The following is a 17,547-nucleotide window of genomic DNA, read 5'->3' as shown; positions in this document are numbered from 1 at the left end:
AGTTGCTATCAAAAGAAAAAAAAAAACGATTGCACTGTGGATTTCACGGTTTTGCTCAACTAAAAAAAACAGAGAGAGCGTAGTAATTGCTCTAAGCATGAGTGGGCTTATATTTTTCACCACGCTGTATATATTTAACCACGCTTGGTTGCGGCGCCAGGTAGCTCCCCCTGAATCGTCGTCGTTGGGCACAGCTGCAAACCAGAACACACCTGACAACGGCTCCGGTAAGAACTGAGCAGAATATTGACGCTTACCCATGCTACATCATAAAATGCTGGCAAAGTTTCCAGAATACCTGAGCATCAGTAGGTTTATTTGGTTCAAAGAAACACGCGAGCCACTCAAAATGAGCTGTTTGCCTTGGCGTATTTTCATTCAACCTGTTCACCGAATATCGTGTCAATGTGGCATGATCCCATCGAGGTAAAAACTATACTGTATATCAAGCACGACTCGTTCCCTTGTTACGGTACCTAAGAATTCTTTCGTCACTTGGTCCCTGATAATGCGTACTGTGGCGCCTGCCTCTATATATATAATTTTTAAATATTGTGGCGGATGCTACCCGAATACTTTTTTTACCAAATTCAACATGAATAATAAGAGCGTCATCAACCGGTTCATGAAGTCTGCTCTGTCTAGAAAGCAGCACTCTCTCAAAACTAAAATGCACTACAAAGACTGCGAATAAAGTACAGGACAACTATTTAATTCTTAGGTTGCGACAACCAGAAACGATAGCTAAGGCGATTGCCTCAAAATTAGATACAAAAACGTCACTTTTTTGGTAATCTGAGGCTACCCGAATCCAAAGAGTCACCGCTGGCTAAAACGTATGGGGCCGGTGATTCTTATGGGTGTCAAACGCTGGTGATGGGTAATTGTTGCAAAATTACCTTCTCAGGTATGGCCAAAAAGGCTTTTGTATATTTTCTAAAGAACTCGTCCTCAAAAAAAAGATGTGGTGGCGTTGTCTGGTAACCTGCCTCAACGACAGCACTGACCGCTCGCCCCTACATTCGGTAGAAATATTTTGGAATAGACTGTTTTCTCGCCCATGAGGCAAAACGACGCGCTGTTTTAGGTTTTTTTTTATGAGCTATCAACCCTCAGTGCCTAATAATGAGCATTTTTATGGCGCTAGATCGCACGAAATCGCTCCTGCTTTTCCTTTGGTGGTAATCAAGAAAAATATCAGCCTAAAAACCAGCTTTTGCAGATATATAAGAACTTCCCGCTTCGAAATGTGTATACCCTGGTTTTTTAACGGAGATAAGTTTCTTCAGAAGCTCAGTACTGTTATTCGGCTGGTACATAACTGTTATTTGCAAGAGGATTGTCTAATATAAGGTGAATTCAAGTTCTGCGAACCAGTTCCTAATGGGCATAAAATTCAAACCTTTCTTATCGTAGGAAGTTCTCAGTATTTTAACTCAGCCGGATAATTGCGACCAACGGTTGAATAAAATTGGCTGCAGAAATATGCTATTTACAGGTGCAACTACTCTTAGCCTTCAATATGTTTACTGCAACTACTTCTGAAAAAACCAACAGCTGCCTACCTTATTGTAGATAAGACGTTTTATTCGGCTAAAACTAAACGCTGCACTGGTCCACCGCTGAGACAAAGAGTCTGCGCTGTTACTCTTCTGCTTCAGAGCTAAACCATTCTGTACAGCTCATGAACATAAAGAAACGGGAAAGATATAACCCCGATAGCTAAGCCACCTTCAGTAAATCAGGCAACAAGGGGTCATCACAAAACATTTCTTATCGGGTGCTGATAACTTATGTTAGGATTCTTCGAAGTTACATGGTGAAAGTTTTCTGCGGCATTTTTTTTTCAGAAAATGGCCCTATGTGCGTTGGCAAAAGTTTTTCTACAAACCGCAACGCTTTTTCTGCTATTTCCAAACCCAGGAGTAATGGCTGACGACGTCTCCGAAGATGCAAGACTCGGTCCGGTGTGTTCGCGTAGTTTTTATTGATGTTCATGATTGTGCCTATTGAATTGTTTATTATAGGATATTCGTTTGTGTGCTGTTCACTAGCCCTGTGGCTTTATTTTCAGTGTTTTGAACTAAGCAACAAAAATTTAACCAATTGAAATAAGTTTTTTTGGAGTACCTGCCTAATCCAATGGAATTAGAAAACTGCATTATGACGTGCTCACTGCATCTACACCACAGGCCATCGCTTTTCTTATCACAGACGTTGATATTGTGTTCATTTTCGAGGATACCAAAATATGCAAGTTGCGGAAAAAAATTCAGAGAAATGGTTAAATTTTTGCAAAATCAATAAATATAGGCAATATTTGGTTCATCTTGCGTGTTCCGGCAATGTAAAGCGGTATGAAAAGTTGCATAACAGCGGTAGCATAACAGGCGGGCCATGCCGGGTCAGGGAACAGTAAAATTAAAGCATCAATGATAACAAATCGCTACCGGAAACACACCCAGTACCTGCTAAGTGGTAGTGAATTCATGATATTAAGTTACCAGCGCTAAAGTACTGCCGCGTGGTGAGTTGCTCCTACTGCTGCAGTAGCCGCGGCATCTCAGTCGGGGTTTTGTTCTTGTATGTGGGGTGGTAGATTCTGAAGGAATCACTTTTCACGCCTCGTCGTTTGTACTTCCAAATAAAAGTTCCCGATGGCAGTCAGTACACTACAATGTGCAAGTGTATTACAAAGTGAATTACAATTGGTAATACATTTGTGGTAACTCCAACAGGTATAGCGCGACACGTACTGATGTTCTGGCTTTTTTTGTTTTTCGTGGCATTACCCATCTTTATTTCTCTCCCAGAGCAAACAATTGCCCACAACTCCATTTACAGTATTCTCTCGCGCTTACTTCCGACGATGTGCGCAGGGTTCTTTCACGGTCACAGACTTCGTGAGTGTGACCAAACTAGCACTCGCTTAATAAGGTAGCAGAAGATATGGGAGTATGTTTAATTTTGTCTATTTATTTCTTTTAAGATACGGCAGCCACGGTTAGGGCTTTTCGGGATATGGTGCAAAATATATGTATGTGATGGTGAATGGGCGTTCATTACGCTTTCATGTGCTGTCGGGCCAGAAAGGAGGCGACAGAGACATTCTGATCGGAAAAAAAAGAAATTACGTTTACCTATCCCACTAGTCCTGAGTTACGGGAGGGAGAAAACAAAATACATCGACATTTCGCGTCAGTCTCACATGACAATTGACCACAAAATACAGTTCGGCAATGCTCGTGTTACTGTTTATTCTGCCCCACACAAACGTTCCTCGCGAGTAGGGTTCAGAATAATAAAGGCGTCGTCTCATGGACAGGTCCCTACGCCTTCTCAGGTTTGTCGTCGTCCGTTGATGTGGCCGTCGAAGTGAGCGAGGGCAGGGGTTGCACGACTGCTGCAACTGGATTGTCGCTGGCACACGGTGGCTCTACCGTGTGCGGCGCTTGCCACGGGACAGCGTGCCGATGTCTGATCGCAGCTCAGCTCGCGATGACCACGTCCCACGAACGACCCCGGAGGTGAGCACTCCGGTAGCGTCGGCGCTGCATTAAAAGACCCCTTCGTGGCGCTGCATTAAAACAGCTCCGACACTAGACGATAATGCATCCGTGCGTAGGATGAAAGGCTCCTGCAGGTGCGGTGACCGTAATACTAGGCTCGACGATAGGAGCCGTTGTAGTGCTACAAACGCTTGCTCGTGACATTCTTCCAAGGTGACCTTGTTAGGAGCTCGTTTTCTGTTGAGTCCGGTCAAGGGGGCGACCACAGTGGAGTATTTGGGTACCAAGTCCTGGTAATATCCTGTTAAGCCAAGAAAAGAGCGAACTTCTTTCTTCGTCTCTGGTCTTTTTGCAGCCTGGGTTTTCTCTAACGTCTCAATCTGTAGCCTCAGTAGATTGTTCCCCAAAATGTGCCCCGAAACCTTTACTTCAGCGAAAGCCACCTCACTTCTCGAAGTCTTTATCGTCAAATGAGCAGCCCTAACACGTTCTAGAAACAGGGTGAGCGTGATAATGTGCTCTTCCTAGGTTTTGGTAGCTATTAGCACATCGTCAAAATATTGATAGATGTTTGGTATTCCTTCTACGACTCGTCTCATCACTCGGGTAAAGACAGGAGATGCTGTCTTGATGCCGAACGGCATGAATCTGAACAGATAGAGACCAGAAGAAGCTTGAAACGTAGTTAAGGGTTTCTATGCGTCTTGCATGGGCACCAGCCAGTACCCTTTCGTGAAGTCGAACTTGGAGAAGTAGCGGCTTTGGCCCAGTTTGGCAAACATCATTTCCACTCGAGGTATCGGTTTGTTGTCCCTCACTACAACTCGGTTTAGCTGCCTGAAGTCAATACAGAGCCGAATGTTCCCGTCTTTCGTCTTCACCACGACGATTGGTGCTTGATAGGGCGAATTCGAAGGTTCAATTATTCCTTCGCTAACATGTCCTGAACTTCCTGCTCTACAGCTTCTTGGATAGCAAATTTTATGGAGTACGGTCGTACCTTTACCGGCGTTTTAGTGGTTAGGCGGAACTTCCACTCCACAATGTTTGTTTTTCGAGGTACATCCGAAAACACGTCGAAAAACTCTTCCAGCAGTTTATTAATCAGGTCTTTCTGCTGGTCGCTAAAGGTAGTTGCTACTAATACATTGCGATGGGTTTCCAGTTGATGTAGAGCAGCAAAGGGTATGTCTCGTTCATAAGGATTTTTATTTATTTATTTTAATACCCTAAAGGCCCCGGGAGGCATTACATAGGGGGGATTACTATTCATACAAGGCATACGTCAAACAGGCGTAAAAAAGACCCCACTGAGCGAACCGACAACTGGGCGAAAGATACATTCGTAAAAAAAGGAAGGAAAAAAAAGAAGAAGCGACACCGAGTTACCACACAGCGCATTTCATACCCGCAGTACATTCCAATGCCAAGAAGTGCACATGGCAGCCGAACATCAACGCTGCAGTGGCACACAAGATACAACAGGGTACACAAGAAGCATCAGTTGGAACTTTCCACATTCAGAAATTTGTGCAGAGCAAATTGGAAGTTAGACGGGTCATCCACCGCTACAATCTCACGCGGAAGCTCGTTCCACTCGCTTACGGATAGCACAAAAGGGGAATTTTGGTACTTTTTGGTTCTTGCGAATATGGGCGAGACTTTACGATCGTGGTCAGTGCGAGTGACACATAATAGGCTGGATAAGTATGAGCACACGAAAAAGATGTAGCACCATGATAAAGAGAGTGAAAAAAGGTCAAACGGAAGAATTTACGACGAGTGCTAAGGTCTGGAAAATTAAGAATCTGTTTTATGTTCAATCTGTAGTGTTCGTCTGAACAGTAACGGTGGCGTGTTGCGGTACTGCAGTCTGGGAATCTCTTTCCTCGTACTTCTTTAGAAGGTTAATATGAAATGGCCTCCTTCGGGCTCCAAGGTCTATCAGGTAGTCATATTCACTGCGTTTGGCGACGATCGTGAAGGGTCCCTTCCATGTTAACATCAGCTTGTTCTTATCTGCAGGTAGAAGCAGCGGTACCTGGTCCCGTGGGGTTAGTTGTCGATTTTTTGTTCTTCTGTGGTGATACTTCTTTTATGTCATTTTCGCCTTCTGGAGTTCGTCATGCGCCACCTTGCAGGTGTTTTGCAGTCGCTCCTTAAGCTCTACGACATATCCGTATGTTGTCTTCGTATCGCAATCAATGTTGGCCCCTGTCCACAGTTCCTTAAGAATTGACATCGGGCCCCATACGAAGCGACATTAGAGGAGATCGAATGGGGAGAATCCCAGGCTCCTTTGTGTAACTTCACGGTATGCAAAGAGCAATGGAGCTAGGTATCTATGCTGTTGTTTCGGCTTTTCCTGACACATACGGCGGACCATTTGTTTTAGAGTTCCATTAAAACTTCCCACTAGTCTGTTGGCCATGGGGTGATAGGGAGTTGTGGGTAGTTGCCGAAACGACAGCAGTCGCCCGAGTTCCTGCATAAGGTTCGAGGTGAACGACTTCCCACTGTCGCTCACTATTTCTCGCGAAACTCCGACACGGGAAAACATTTCTACAAGTGCTTCCGCTACCCGCTCGGTCTCAATACTTGGTAGTGCTACCGCATCCGGGTAACGTGTAGCGAAGTTTACCATCGTTAATATGTATCAGTTTCCTATAGATGAAGTTGGGGACAGAGGGGCGATAATGTCAATTGCGACCCGCTGAAATGGCGTGTCGATGAGAGGCATACTTCCCAAAGGAACTCTACCGACGAGGTGTTTTGGTACCGTCCTTTGGCAGATGTCGCACGACTTTACAAAACGTATAACATCGGCCTGTACACCCGGCCAATAAAACTCTTCAAGGACCCAGTCTGCAGTCCTTCGTTGCACCTGGTGACCAGCCAGAAGATCTTCATGAGCCATCTTCATCACGCTGTTCTAGAGATTCTTGGGGACTACAAGTTGCTCCAAGTCTCGCCGTTCTGCCGTGTGGTGGCGTCGGCAAAGAGCGTCACGTATCAGTACAAACTCAGTGAGTGCCGAATTTTTGGACGTGATTTTCTTTCCCATTGCCGTGAAAGAAGCTTCCAGAGTGGGGTCTGCGCGCTGGAATTTCAGAAATTCTTCCGGGCTGATATCTAAGGAGTTCATCTGGGGCACAAGCACTTCTCTTGGCTTTTTTCCTTCTTTCCTTGCAGCTGCTGACACGTTCCCTTGTCATTCACTATTCAAAACAGTCGTGTCTTTAGGTTCTTCTTTGCGGCCAACATGCTCATGGTCAGTCTGAGAGAGACTCGGTCGTTGTTCCGGCTTTGCGATAAGGTGCGGGTCTGCACGTACACCCGGAACGTTTCCCAGCACTACATACAACAGGTTCTCTATACAAACAGCAAGCACCTCTCCCTTAAAAAGCGGCGAATCGACGTACACCCTAGCCTCTGGTAGGCTCTTTGCAGACCGGTCTAGTAAGCGAATGGTACGGGTGTTACCAGTCAGTTTGCAGTCTGGTACGAGTGACCGTTTCACTACTACTGTATAACATCCGGCATCCCGTAGTACAGTAACAGGATTTCCCTCCAGATAGCCCTGTACTGTCGGTAACGGCTTCGAACCTTCATCGCAAGTTGCACTGTTTTGGGTACTATCGCACATGTCATAACTATGATTGACCTGTTGCTTGTCATCCCCAGGTTCCGTCGTTTTATCATGCTGCGCTTTCTGGGGTCCTAACATGGAGCACGATGCTGCCCAACGTTTTCCTGAATTTGCGGGACAATTCTCCAGTCTGTGTCCTGTCCTCTTACACTTCCAGCTAGGTGGCGACTTTTGTGCTCGTGATTTTGTCCGGGAATCCGAAGCTTGGTGACCCGGCTTGTTGCACAGAAAGCAAAGCGGCTTTCCTTTGCTTTCGTTCCCGGCGCCATCTATGGACACAACCATCGGTTTCTCCCTTTATTCTTTCCCTCGAGCTAGACTTACGATCCCTTATGCTTCCAAGTACTGATCTGCCGCTGTCGCCAACATGTCCAAGTAATTGCTTCCTCGCTCCTTCAGGAAGATCGCCAAACTCTCGTCGCTCCGCCTGAGAAATTGCTCGGAGATCATCCTGTCTCTTAGTGCATCCTAAGTCTTCGGAATCTTCGCCAGCTCTTGCCAATGGCCGAAGTACCCAGAGAGACGTCCCGAAAACTGTCTACCCGTCTCGGCATTCTCGCGCCTCGTATCCCTTATCTCAAGTCGTATCCCACTTCCGTGTATCGGAACCGTTGGAGCAGCGTTTGCTTGAGCTTTGTGTACTCCCTGCTGTGTTCAGCAGACATCCGCCCGATCACGGTCAAGGCTTCTCCCGTCAGGCATAAGCTCAAGGACAAAGCCCACTTCCCTGGTGGCCGCCTTGGGTCATGGCAACCCTAACAAATCCTTGGATATATGCATCCAGTTCATTCGTACCCTCATTATAGCGAGGAATAATCTTGTGCGGGCTTTTAAAACTCTGACCGGAACATACACTCTCATCCACCAAACTCGCGCTCGGATGCTGCGCCTCCGAAACTTGGCGTCGCTCCTCAAGGAGGAGCCTCTCAGCCTCCATGCGAGCCATTTCCCGCTTATGCTCAGCCTGTGCTGCTATGCGCGCCGCTTCCCTTTCTTTTGCTCGTTGTGCCCTAATATCTTTTTGTTCATCGCTCAACCATGCTCGCAACGCCTCTCCACTCAGACTCATTTCGTTTCCTAGCTCCACTAACGTTATCGTCCCTTCCATTCTCGTCCTTACACAAGAGCAGCGTGAGGCTCTCAGATGTCGTGAGAGAGATTCGTCCTGTCGCGGATGCCAGAAATTGTGATGGTAAATGGACGTTCGTCACGCTTTCATGTGCTGTCGGACAAGAAATGAGGTGACAGAGACATTGTTAAGAGAAAAAAAAGAAAATACATTTATCTGTTCCACTAGTGCTGAGTTACGGGAGGGAGAAAACAAAATACGTCGACATTTCGCGTCAGTCTCACATGACAATTCACCACAAAATACAGTACTGCAGTGCTCAAGCTACTGTCCATTCTGCCCCACACCAACGTTCCCCGAAAGTAGGATTCAGAATATTAAAGGCGTCGTCTCACGGACAGGTCCCTACGCCTTCTCAGGTTTGTCGTCGTCCGTTGATGTGGCCGTCGAAGTGAGCGAGGGCAGGGGTTGCACGACTGCTGCAACTGGATCGTCGCTGGCACACGGTGGCTCTACTGTGTGCGGCTCTTGCCACGGGACAGCGCGCCTATGTCTGATCCCAGCTCAGCTCGCGATGACCACGCCCCACGAACGACCCCGGAGATGAGCACTCCGGTAGTGTCGGCCAAGGCCCGCACTCGGCAACTGCACCCTGGCAGGAGCCGCTCGACGGGGCGCCCCTTGGTTCTGGAACAGCCACGAGGACAGGATGAGGTAGGCACACCCTGAGTGAAGGCCCGCCGCAGGAATGACGGCAGGAGCTCTTCCTCTGAAACGTCGCCCAGCCAGTGGTTCAGTAGCATGAGCCTCTTTGCGCGTCCAAATCGTAGCCCTTCTGGCTTCGTTCTCCTCTTCCCTCAATTTTTGCCCAGCTGCCATGCCACCTGCTCCCCGCTCGTCGTCTTCTCTTCCCGTTTACACTGGTAGCGAGAGTCCACTCACAGCCCATGTCAAAGTGTATTATTTTAAAAGAAAAACACAACACACAGGAAAAAAACGAAAGTTGGGTCATTTCCTCACAATGTACAATGCAGATATAGGAGGACACAAAATCAATGTATTATATCAACGCCTGGCAGTGAACAAAGAAAACAATAGAAAAATTACAAATAATAGCAAAAATACAAATCAGTGACGTAGAAGCAGCAGGTACATAGATGCATATTCATTAGGTTGCCGATGTTTTCAAAGATACCACACACGTACGAGATTTCGGCGCACGTTAAGGATCCCCAGGTGGTCAAAATTAATCCGGAGCCCTCCACTACGGCGCGCCTCATCACCTGCGTTGCGTCGGCGCGTTAAACCCTACAATCAATCAAAGATACCACACACAATACCGAAAGCTGAAGATGGAGAGAAAACATGATATGAGTGTGCACACTTGAGTCGTTTTTTTTTTCTAAATTACCCCGATCTAACTAACGCGAATTCGGGAAACAAGAGGGAGTTTCTTTTTTGGAATAAATTCAACGCTGTCAAAGCTTTTATATGATATATTTGCACGTCAGCTATGGGCACTTTATTGCTCCAAGTAATGGAAGATTATGCAGTGAATTTAAGCAATATTGGTGCGGTAAGTTTGAATTTAGCTCATATTGACTTGAAACACTCAAGTTTTAGAAGCATGCGTAGAAAACTTTATTTAAATTGACTTTCAAGCATGGTGTGCTTGAGTTTTGGTGGAAAAGGCATTTATATATGCATTATGACTTGAAGAACAGTGATCTAGGCATGGGTATCTTCTTCCTCATCCTAATGAAGTGTGTCGTACTATCATGTGGTAGGTGAGGGAATTCGCAAGGGGTTGTAAGCAGCTGAAATTTAGTTAGGTACTAAAACGGTGAACATGGGAGTAAAACACTAAATATAGCCAGACTTATTTCGTAGGAATGGGCAAAACGAAATGAAATCATTGTTTCACAACTGTCAGTTTCATTTCCTTCACTTCTTCTGTTCTCTTCGCCGTGTACATCTGGGGACAGATTCTTCGGCGATCTTCGAATTATCGCTAAATTTATGATAAGCCAGCTACGTAAATAAAAACAATTTCCGAAAACATCCCGAAACAGTCTGGACAGTTAAGCCAAAACAAACTCCAATTGAGCAAACAAATTTGGCTGATTTTGACAAATTAAACGCCAAAATGTGGTTAACTTTCGATATGAACTACGATTTGAGTACATGTTTTCAGGGCGTTATCTCTACTGTTCTCTTGCCAGCCTTCTTTTAGGGGAATATTGCGGCGTTTTTCTTGCCCTGCAGTTTTATCCTTCTGAGCATCGGTTTCTGAATCTGGATCAATTGGAAAAAAACGCCTCACTTGTTCTTGTGTGCGGCTCTAAAAAAAAATTCACAGCATATCCACGGGGTGAATGATGATGAGTGGGCGAGGCTCCTGAGGGGAAATCATCGGTAAAACCGTGACTCTTCAGTGAAGGTTCGCCCACTACATCTGTGTCCGAACGTAACGTCTAGAAAGTCTCGCTTAAACCGCGCGTCGGCACCTTGGGGCTGAGCTCGCCTTATGCGTTTTGCAGACGCCTCACGAGCTCCCACTGCATCGGGGTCTTCCTGCCGATACGCGCGCTTTCTCGCCGCTTCCCGTTCTCTGACGTTTTGGAGATCCTCTTCGCGCCGCATCCGTGCCGCTTCGCGTACGGCAGGGTCCTCGCGCCGTTGCCGTGACGCTTGGGCCTCTCGTTCTCGAACGCTGGGATCTTGGCGGCGTCGTCGCGCAGCCAGACGACACGCTTCGGCCTCCCGCTCTCGTACGGCAGGATCTTGGCGGCGGCGTCGCGCAGCTTCACGGAGCGCTTATGCTTCGCGGGCTCGCACATCTGCAGCCTTATCCATCGGGCGACTCCGAGCGCGCGCCAACAGCGAACGGATTTTATTACAACGTTCCCCGCTATCTAGTAAACAATCCAAGAACTAAACTAGAGGGAGCCACGCCATTTAGTAAACAATACAAGCGCGTCTTTTCATCATATACAAGTACCGCCATCTGGTAAAGAATCCAAGAACTAAACTAGAGGTAGCCACGCCATCTAGTAAACAATCCAAGAAATAAACTAGAGGTGGCTACATACATTCGTCGAGGATGGACAGACCCACGCCCTAAGGAGCTTCGCCCCTAAAATGTTGCTGTGGTAGTGCATGAACTGAGCCAGGCAGATTGTTCCAGAACTTCTTTGTGGCTTTCGGGTTCGGATCCCACCCGGCGGGCATTTTTTCACCACTTTCTTTGTGATTCAAAAAAATTATTTGTTTCTATGACCCAACAAAACCTCCCCTTTGCTTTCCGAGGTTTTCTTGACTGCCAACCATCCTTTTCTGTCATATTTCACCGAGCTCCTCATTTCCCATTTCTGATTCGCTATACGCATACCGAGGGCCTCTGTTCTGGCAGCCTTGTTACCAAAGGTAGCTTAAGAGGGTTCAACGCTGGTCGACCACTCTCGACATGATGTAGACACTCGAGTCACGGCCCGGGGGTAAAAAAAGAAGGTCTCCTTCACCCCGAGTAGTCCGAGTGGCGCTGGCTACCACCCCCAAGTACAGGAAACAAAAAATACCTAACATAAATACCCAGCAAAGTGGTGGGGGAATAGGCCTGCCGTTAGCGTAGTGGTTATCGCACCAGACCGGTATTCTGGAGGTCGTGGGTTCGAATCCCACCCGGCGGGAATTTCTTCACCACTTTCTTTCTGACTCAAGGAATTGTTCATGTGTTTCAATCACCTACCACAAACTCCCATTTGATTTCCGAGGTTTTTTTGATTGCCAACCCTCACTTTCTGTCATATTTCACCGAGCCCCTCATTTCCCATTTCTGATTCGCTATATATATATATATACTGAACAGAGTAGTTAGTTGTTTCGGAACTTTGGTCCGATGAGAACATTTGAAGCGCTGCAGAAGATGAAGGACAAAAGAAACAATACAGGCCAATTGCTATTAGCCCACTGTGTGTCCTCCTTGTGCTCTCCTACGGGTAGTGTTGCTATTTTCAACTGTTTCAATGGCTAAGGTGTTGTGCTACTGAACTAAAGACGCTGGTTCGAGCCCTTGTGGCGGCTGCTGCTTTTATGGAAGAGCCGAAATGCGAAAACGCCAATGTTTTAAAAATTTCCACCCACGTTAAAGCGACCCAGTGGCTAAAACTTATCAGGAGGCCTCCACTACAGAGCACCACGTCGCCTGTGTAGGGTCGGAGCGATAAACGTGATAAATAAATGAATAAAAAGTAAAGGTACTAAAAAACACACCACTGGAGTAAGAACTATACAAGACACGTTTATACACTCCTACGTAATGAATGCTACCCAAGAGGGCATGCTGCGACGTCGTCAAGGTGACACAGGCTCCACCTCTGCAATCAACACCACCGCACTCCATATCGGCTCCCTTAAAAATCCCAAGCGTGCTGTGACCAGCACCGTGCAACAACACAACCCACGCAGACGCAATCGATGCTTGTTCCTGCTTTTGATAGTGATGAGTTGACAGATGTCAATGGGCGCCGTTCTGAACACTATTACCGTGTTCGTGGTGGCGGCCTTTGTTGCAGTGGAATTGCACCTCAACCGGAGGTGATTCCATTAGCATGAATTTTCTTTCTTTGATGAAGAATAAGTAGGCCGTCTGGTCGTCCCCACAAGATTTTAAGATTTGGCAAAGGCCATTTTATATACTGCGCCATTATATTATAACTTTTTGTTTTGTTGGTTTGTAGTCACCAATGTCTCCTCCTGACAAAAAAAGTCACATACATGTAGCACGTGTAAAGGTTGACATCACCTAAATGCAGCCATACGGCTACAAAGGAAAGCTATACAGCTTTCTCCGAAACTTCGCAGTTCAAGAAAAATTTGTCCTGGTCCGGGCTCCAGGATTCGAGCCCGGGACCACTGCTTAAACGGAGCAGTCGTTCTACCAACTGAGCTAACCAGAAGGCTAGTCGTTAGTAGCGCCAAAGCGAATTGATCAACAAATTGAAGTGAAGGACAGGTGTTAATTGACCAGATTTAAGGAAAATCCCCAAGGTGGAGTAAGTTTCTTGAAAGGAAAGTTTGACATCCACCTAAATGGAGCCATACGGCCACAAAGAAAAGCTATGCAGCTTTCTCGGAAACTTCGCAGTTGAAGAAAAATTCGTCCTGGTCCAGGATTCGAACCCGGGACCACTGCTTAACCAGAACAGTCGCTCTACCAACTGAGCTAACCAGGAGGCTAGTCGTTAGTAGCGCGAAAGCGAATTGATCAACGACTCGAAGTGAAGGACAGGTGTTAATCGGCCAGATTTATGGGAAATCCCCAAGGTGGAGTAAGTTGCTCTAAAGGAAAGTTTGACGTCCACCTAAATGCAGCCATACGGCTACAAAGGAAAGCTATACAGCTTTCTCGGAAGCTTCGCAGTTGAAGAAAAATTCGTCCTGGTCCAGGATTCGAACCCGGGACTTTCCTTGACAGAAACTTACTCCTCCTTGGGGATTTTCCCTAAATCTGGTCAATTAACACCTGTCCTTGACTTCGAGTTGTTGATCAATTCGCTTTTGCGCTAATAACGACTAGCCTCCTGGTTACAAAAAAAGTTACAAAAAAAAAATTCCCGCCCAAACAAAATGCAGCCGTGCTGCTGCCGACTGCGACAAAATTTGTTTAGGCTATGAAGTTTACGAGATATCTCTATCGCTTTTTTTGTAGCCGTAAAGCTTCATAACATGTTGATGAGAAATATTTATTTTTAGAAACATATACCAGCATCGGGATTCTACTAAATCTGGTCAATAAGCTAAATGCTATGAAGTACATTCTGCATCACGTGAACACAAGCCAAAATGGTAGCGAAGAGTTCCCTATCATATTTACGTATTTAGCGGTAATGCAGTTCTGGTTGGCGCATGTTACATGAATTTAGAGCAAACAGTAATGCAATTACACAAACATCAAATCTTCAATAAACATTTATTAGACATCTCCGCGAGTAGGCCAGCAACTCGTCAAGGCATATAACCTCGACCCCGGAGAAATGCCTATTCTGCAGTCATGCGGTGCAGAGTGCCACGCAAGGAGGTCCTTATATAAAGACGGCTGTGTGCGCATGCTGTAGGGTATGATTTACGCTTCCGCTAACCTTCCCCGATACCTCACCTCATGCAACGTTATATCAGTACGAAGGACAAAAGCTCTTAGAAGCGCGTGCGCTTCTGTTAAATGAACGAATCGCTCTGTATCTTAACATCGAAAATTTAAACACAAAATTGCACAACGTATCAACTTGTACAAGAAAACCTAACTAACTTAAGATACCCTGTGCGCCTTACGTCAGCACAACATGAGTCAAACTGCAGGACAAGGATAACGCACTTGCAAATTACTTGAAACAAGTCTTGAGGTCCTCCCCATGGAATAGTTTTTTACTGTCGAAAATATCTCCAGAGAAGTCATTAGGCCCCCCCCCCCACCCAAAAAAAAAACGAACCACAACGGCGATTAACCACTTAACGAGCAAGGGGGCTCTCCTGAGCGCCTGTAAATATTTAGATCGAGGCACATAAAGCGCTGCGCCCACAAGGACAGAGCGCTTGCGCGCACATACACTACAATCTTTTCCTCAAATATTTTGCAAAATAGGGTTGTGAGGAAGATTTCCCAGGTCTTTGACGGGAACGTTACCAATACCTAATAAATAAAGGTAAAAATAAAAACCACTCGCCAAAGCATTTATTACATCAAACTAACAAGGTGCCTATGGGATCTTCGTGAAAAGATAACAACAAATTACTATGTTTCTTAGAGTACAATGACGTTCTTGAAAGCTGCCAGACGCCTCCGCACCAGAGCATGCACAAATTATCAGCTTGTTTCCGTGTTCGCATACGTAAAAATTCTCTTGTTTAAATCTTAGTGTCCCTTTGCACTTTCGTCATCTCGTAAGGGCTAATCAGTGTGCATTGCGCGAGGGCATTCTTTTTGAGCTGGAATCTTTAAGAATGTTGGAAAATATAATGAGCATGCTGGACAGCTTAATAAAAAGGAGTACGTTTTGTGTTCTGCATAGTTGTGCGATAACTTTCGAGAGCTTACTTTCAGAAACCTGAGTGTCTAAGTCATCCTTTTAGCCTGCACGCTATCTAGAATGTTACACAAAGAACATAGAAGGTATGAAAAATATACAGCGACCAAGAAATTTATAGGTGCTGTACGAGCTCAGCCGTAGGCCACCATCATCCACTTCCCACTCCAATGCAACACCACCGCTTCTTCATTGTCCGTCTTGCTACACACATCCACATGGTGGCAACGTTACTTTTTGTAAATGTTGAATAACCAAGTTCCCGTTTACACAACCCCCGCGCCACGAGGCGCGGTAAGGTGGTAGTTTGTAGTCGTCCTATTTGCCGGATGCTAGCTCTTCATTCGAGAAATCGGAACAATAACACGTTGACGTCCATTGATTTGTTCAATTCAGTGACAATTACTAATCAAAGAATACTGGAGTATTCACAGAGAAGCACGTGACACCGTTAACCGCGACGACCTTTCGAACACTCAGCACAAGGTCATCACTTCCTGGGAGTAAGGTAAAATGAAGTCTATTTGGTTAGGGTCCGTAACCATCACTTTCGTATTGTTTGTAGGTCAATGACGTCAAACGTATTTTATAGTGTTTATCATGTGCACTTGCGCACGCCATTTACAACTAACAGAAATGTGGCTTGGGAGAAAAAAACAGTTCTTATCCTAACGCAGGAATGATCAGCCCCTTCAGCCTAGTTCAAATTGGCGCTCATACGGGATATTCTATGCCTTCGTTTGGATATATTAGGAATTTCAAATGTTTAACAATAAAGCCTGGCACGATTGCTAAAACACAGGCGAATCACTGACACGATTGGTGGCTTCAGAAAACGAGTTTATTTATACAGTGGCTACGTGAATGGGGATTTAGGCTCTAGTGCGGTGCCCAAGTGGTCACCAAATTTTACGCGGCAATGCGCAATGTGACAGTGGAAGAAGACGCTGCGCAGGGACATGGCCTCGGTATACGTGGTTTGTGAAAGATACGACAGCAGTGAATAGGAGTATATATTGCTACTTAACTCTACTGCCTGTGTAGGCAGCAATATTTCACTGCTAGAGACACAATTTACGAAAGCCACCGTTTAAAGTGCAATGTTCCACAATTCCCGTCAAGTATTCGTCGCGTGTAGGGGAAAAGTCATGGTTAGGAAACGTTATTTCAGCGTCAATATAAGGCATCGTATATCAGAGTATAGCAGCGACATCTTCTTTCCTTATTTCATACAGTTTTTGCATACGGCAGAAATTGCTCGTCCATGATTGGACGGTTGCAGGAAACTGGCCCATACATCCTATTTACTAAATGCCTTTATAAAAAACATGCTTGCACAATAATGCCCACAGGGCGTTCAATTCGGAATGATCCTAAAATCGGACAGAACATTTTTTTCAATTTGGCTAAAAAAGAAACACTCGTTTTTTCTTGGGGTGTCGAAAGAAAAACTTTGCTTTCTTACCCACTTGAGACTCTCGAGCTCCAAAGTGCTCAAAAACTATGAAGAATCTAAAAGTGGTAAAAAACGATGAGCAATCTACAAATTGTTTTCACACCACTGCTATGGTAGAGCCAAAAAACTCTTGCCCTGTGTTTTTATGTGTTTTATAAAACTTCGTTTGCCCCAATTTGACTGTGACCGTGTCGTGTCAGTGTTACCAATACTCCAGGTAAATAAATGATTCACCTATTAGCGACCATGCAGCATCAACTTGCCTTCGACGTTTTGTAAATATTTTGCCCAACGCGTTTATGTTAAACAGCATAATTGTTGCCCACAGCCGAAAGACATATTTTTAATGCCACGATTTCGGAGATGCATATCGTAGGTCCACCGATTTGTCAATTTATATCTGTTGCATAACTACGCCAAGTCACACAAGAGGCCTCCTTGTTTCAGTCTTTTTGTCACGAAGCATCACCAAATTGTTAAATTCTGAGGTGCAACACAGAAACTTCTCGTATATCGTCCTTTATTCCACTGTGATCACGTAAAACCTGAGGGCCCAGAAGTTTCATCCAATATTATTTCTTCTCTCTAATGACGAAATACAAGTTCGCAGGGTTGTACTAGTGCCACCTCTAAACAGGCAGCTCTAGGTTCTGTGCCCCTCATACCTTAACTACGCAGTCAGAGAAACTGCGGATGGAATGAAAACATCGTAACAAAATAGGCAAGCGAAATAGGCATCTTTGGAAAGCACCATCTTCAAATTCAAATCCATATTTTCTTCA

The 17,547-nt window shown here is 45.6% G+C and overlaps 1 protein-coding gene across 1 annotated transcript in view; it reads left to right on the top strand.

The window, feature by feature from the left end:
* Window positions 1-1,852: 1,852 nt before the first annotated feature.
* LOC144143393 (lipase 1-like) overlaps window positions 1,853-17,547 on the top strand; it is a 35,386-nt gene continuing 19,691 nt past the window's right edge. Inside the window, exon 1 of the mRNA XM_077675154.1 lies at window positions 1,853-1,967. Within this exon, the coding sequence (XP_077531280.1) occupies window positions 1,854-1,967 (114 nt within the window). The 5' untranslated portion in view covers window position 1,853. The remainder of the gene's footprint in view (window positions 1,968-17,547) is intronic.

This window comes from Haemaphysalis longicornis, unplaced genomic scaffold, assembly GCF_048455015.1.
Source record: "Haemaphysalis longicornis isolate Haplotype H1 unplaced genomic scaffold, Haemaphysalis longicornis Haplotype H1 scaffold_6, whole genome shotgun sequence".
NCBI classification, from domain to species: domain Eukaryota; kingdom Metazoa; phylum Arthropoda; class Arachnida; order Ixodida; family Ixodidae; genus Haemaphysalis; species Haemaphysalis longicornis.
Note: the sequence above shows the minus strand (reverse complement) of the source record. Positions and strands in the feature narration are given on the sequence as shown.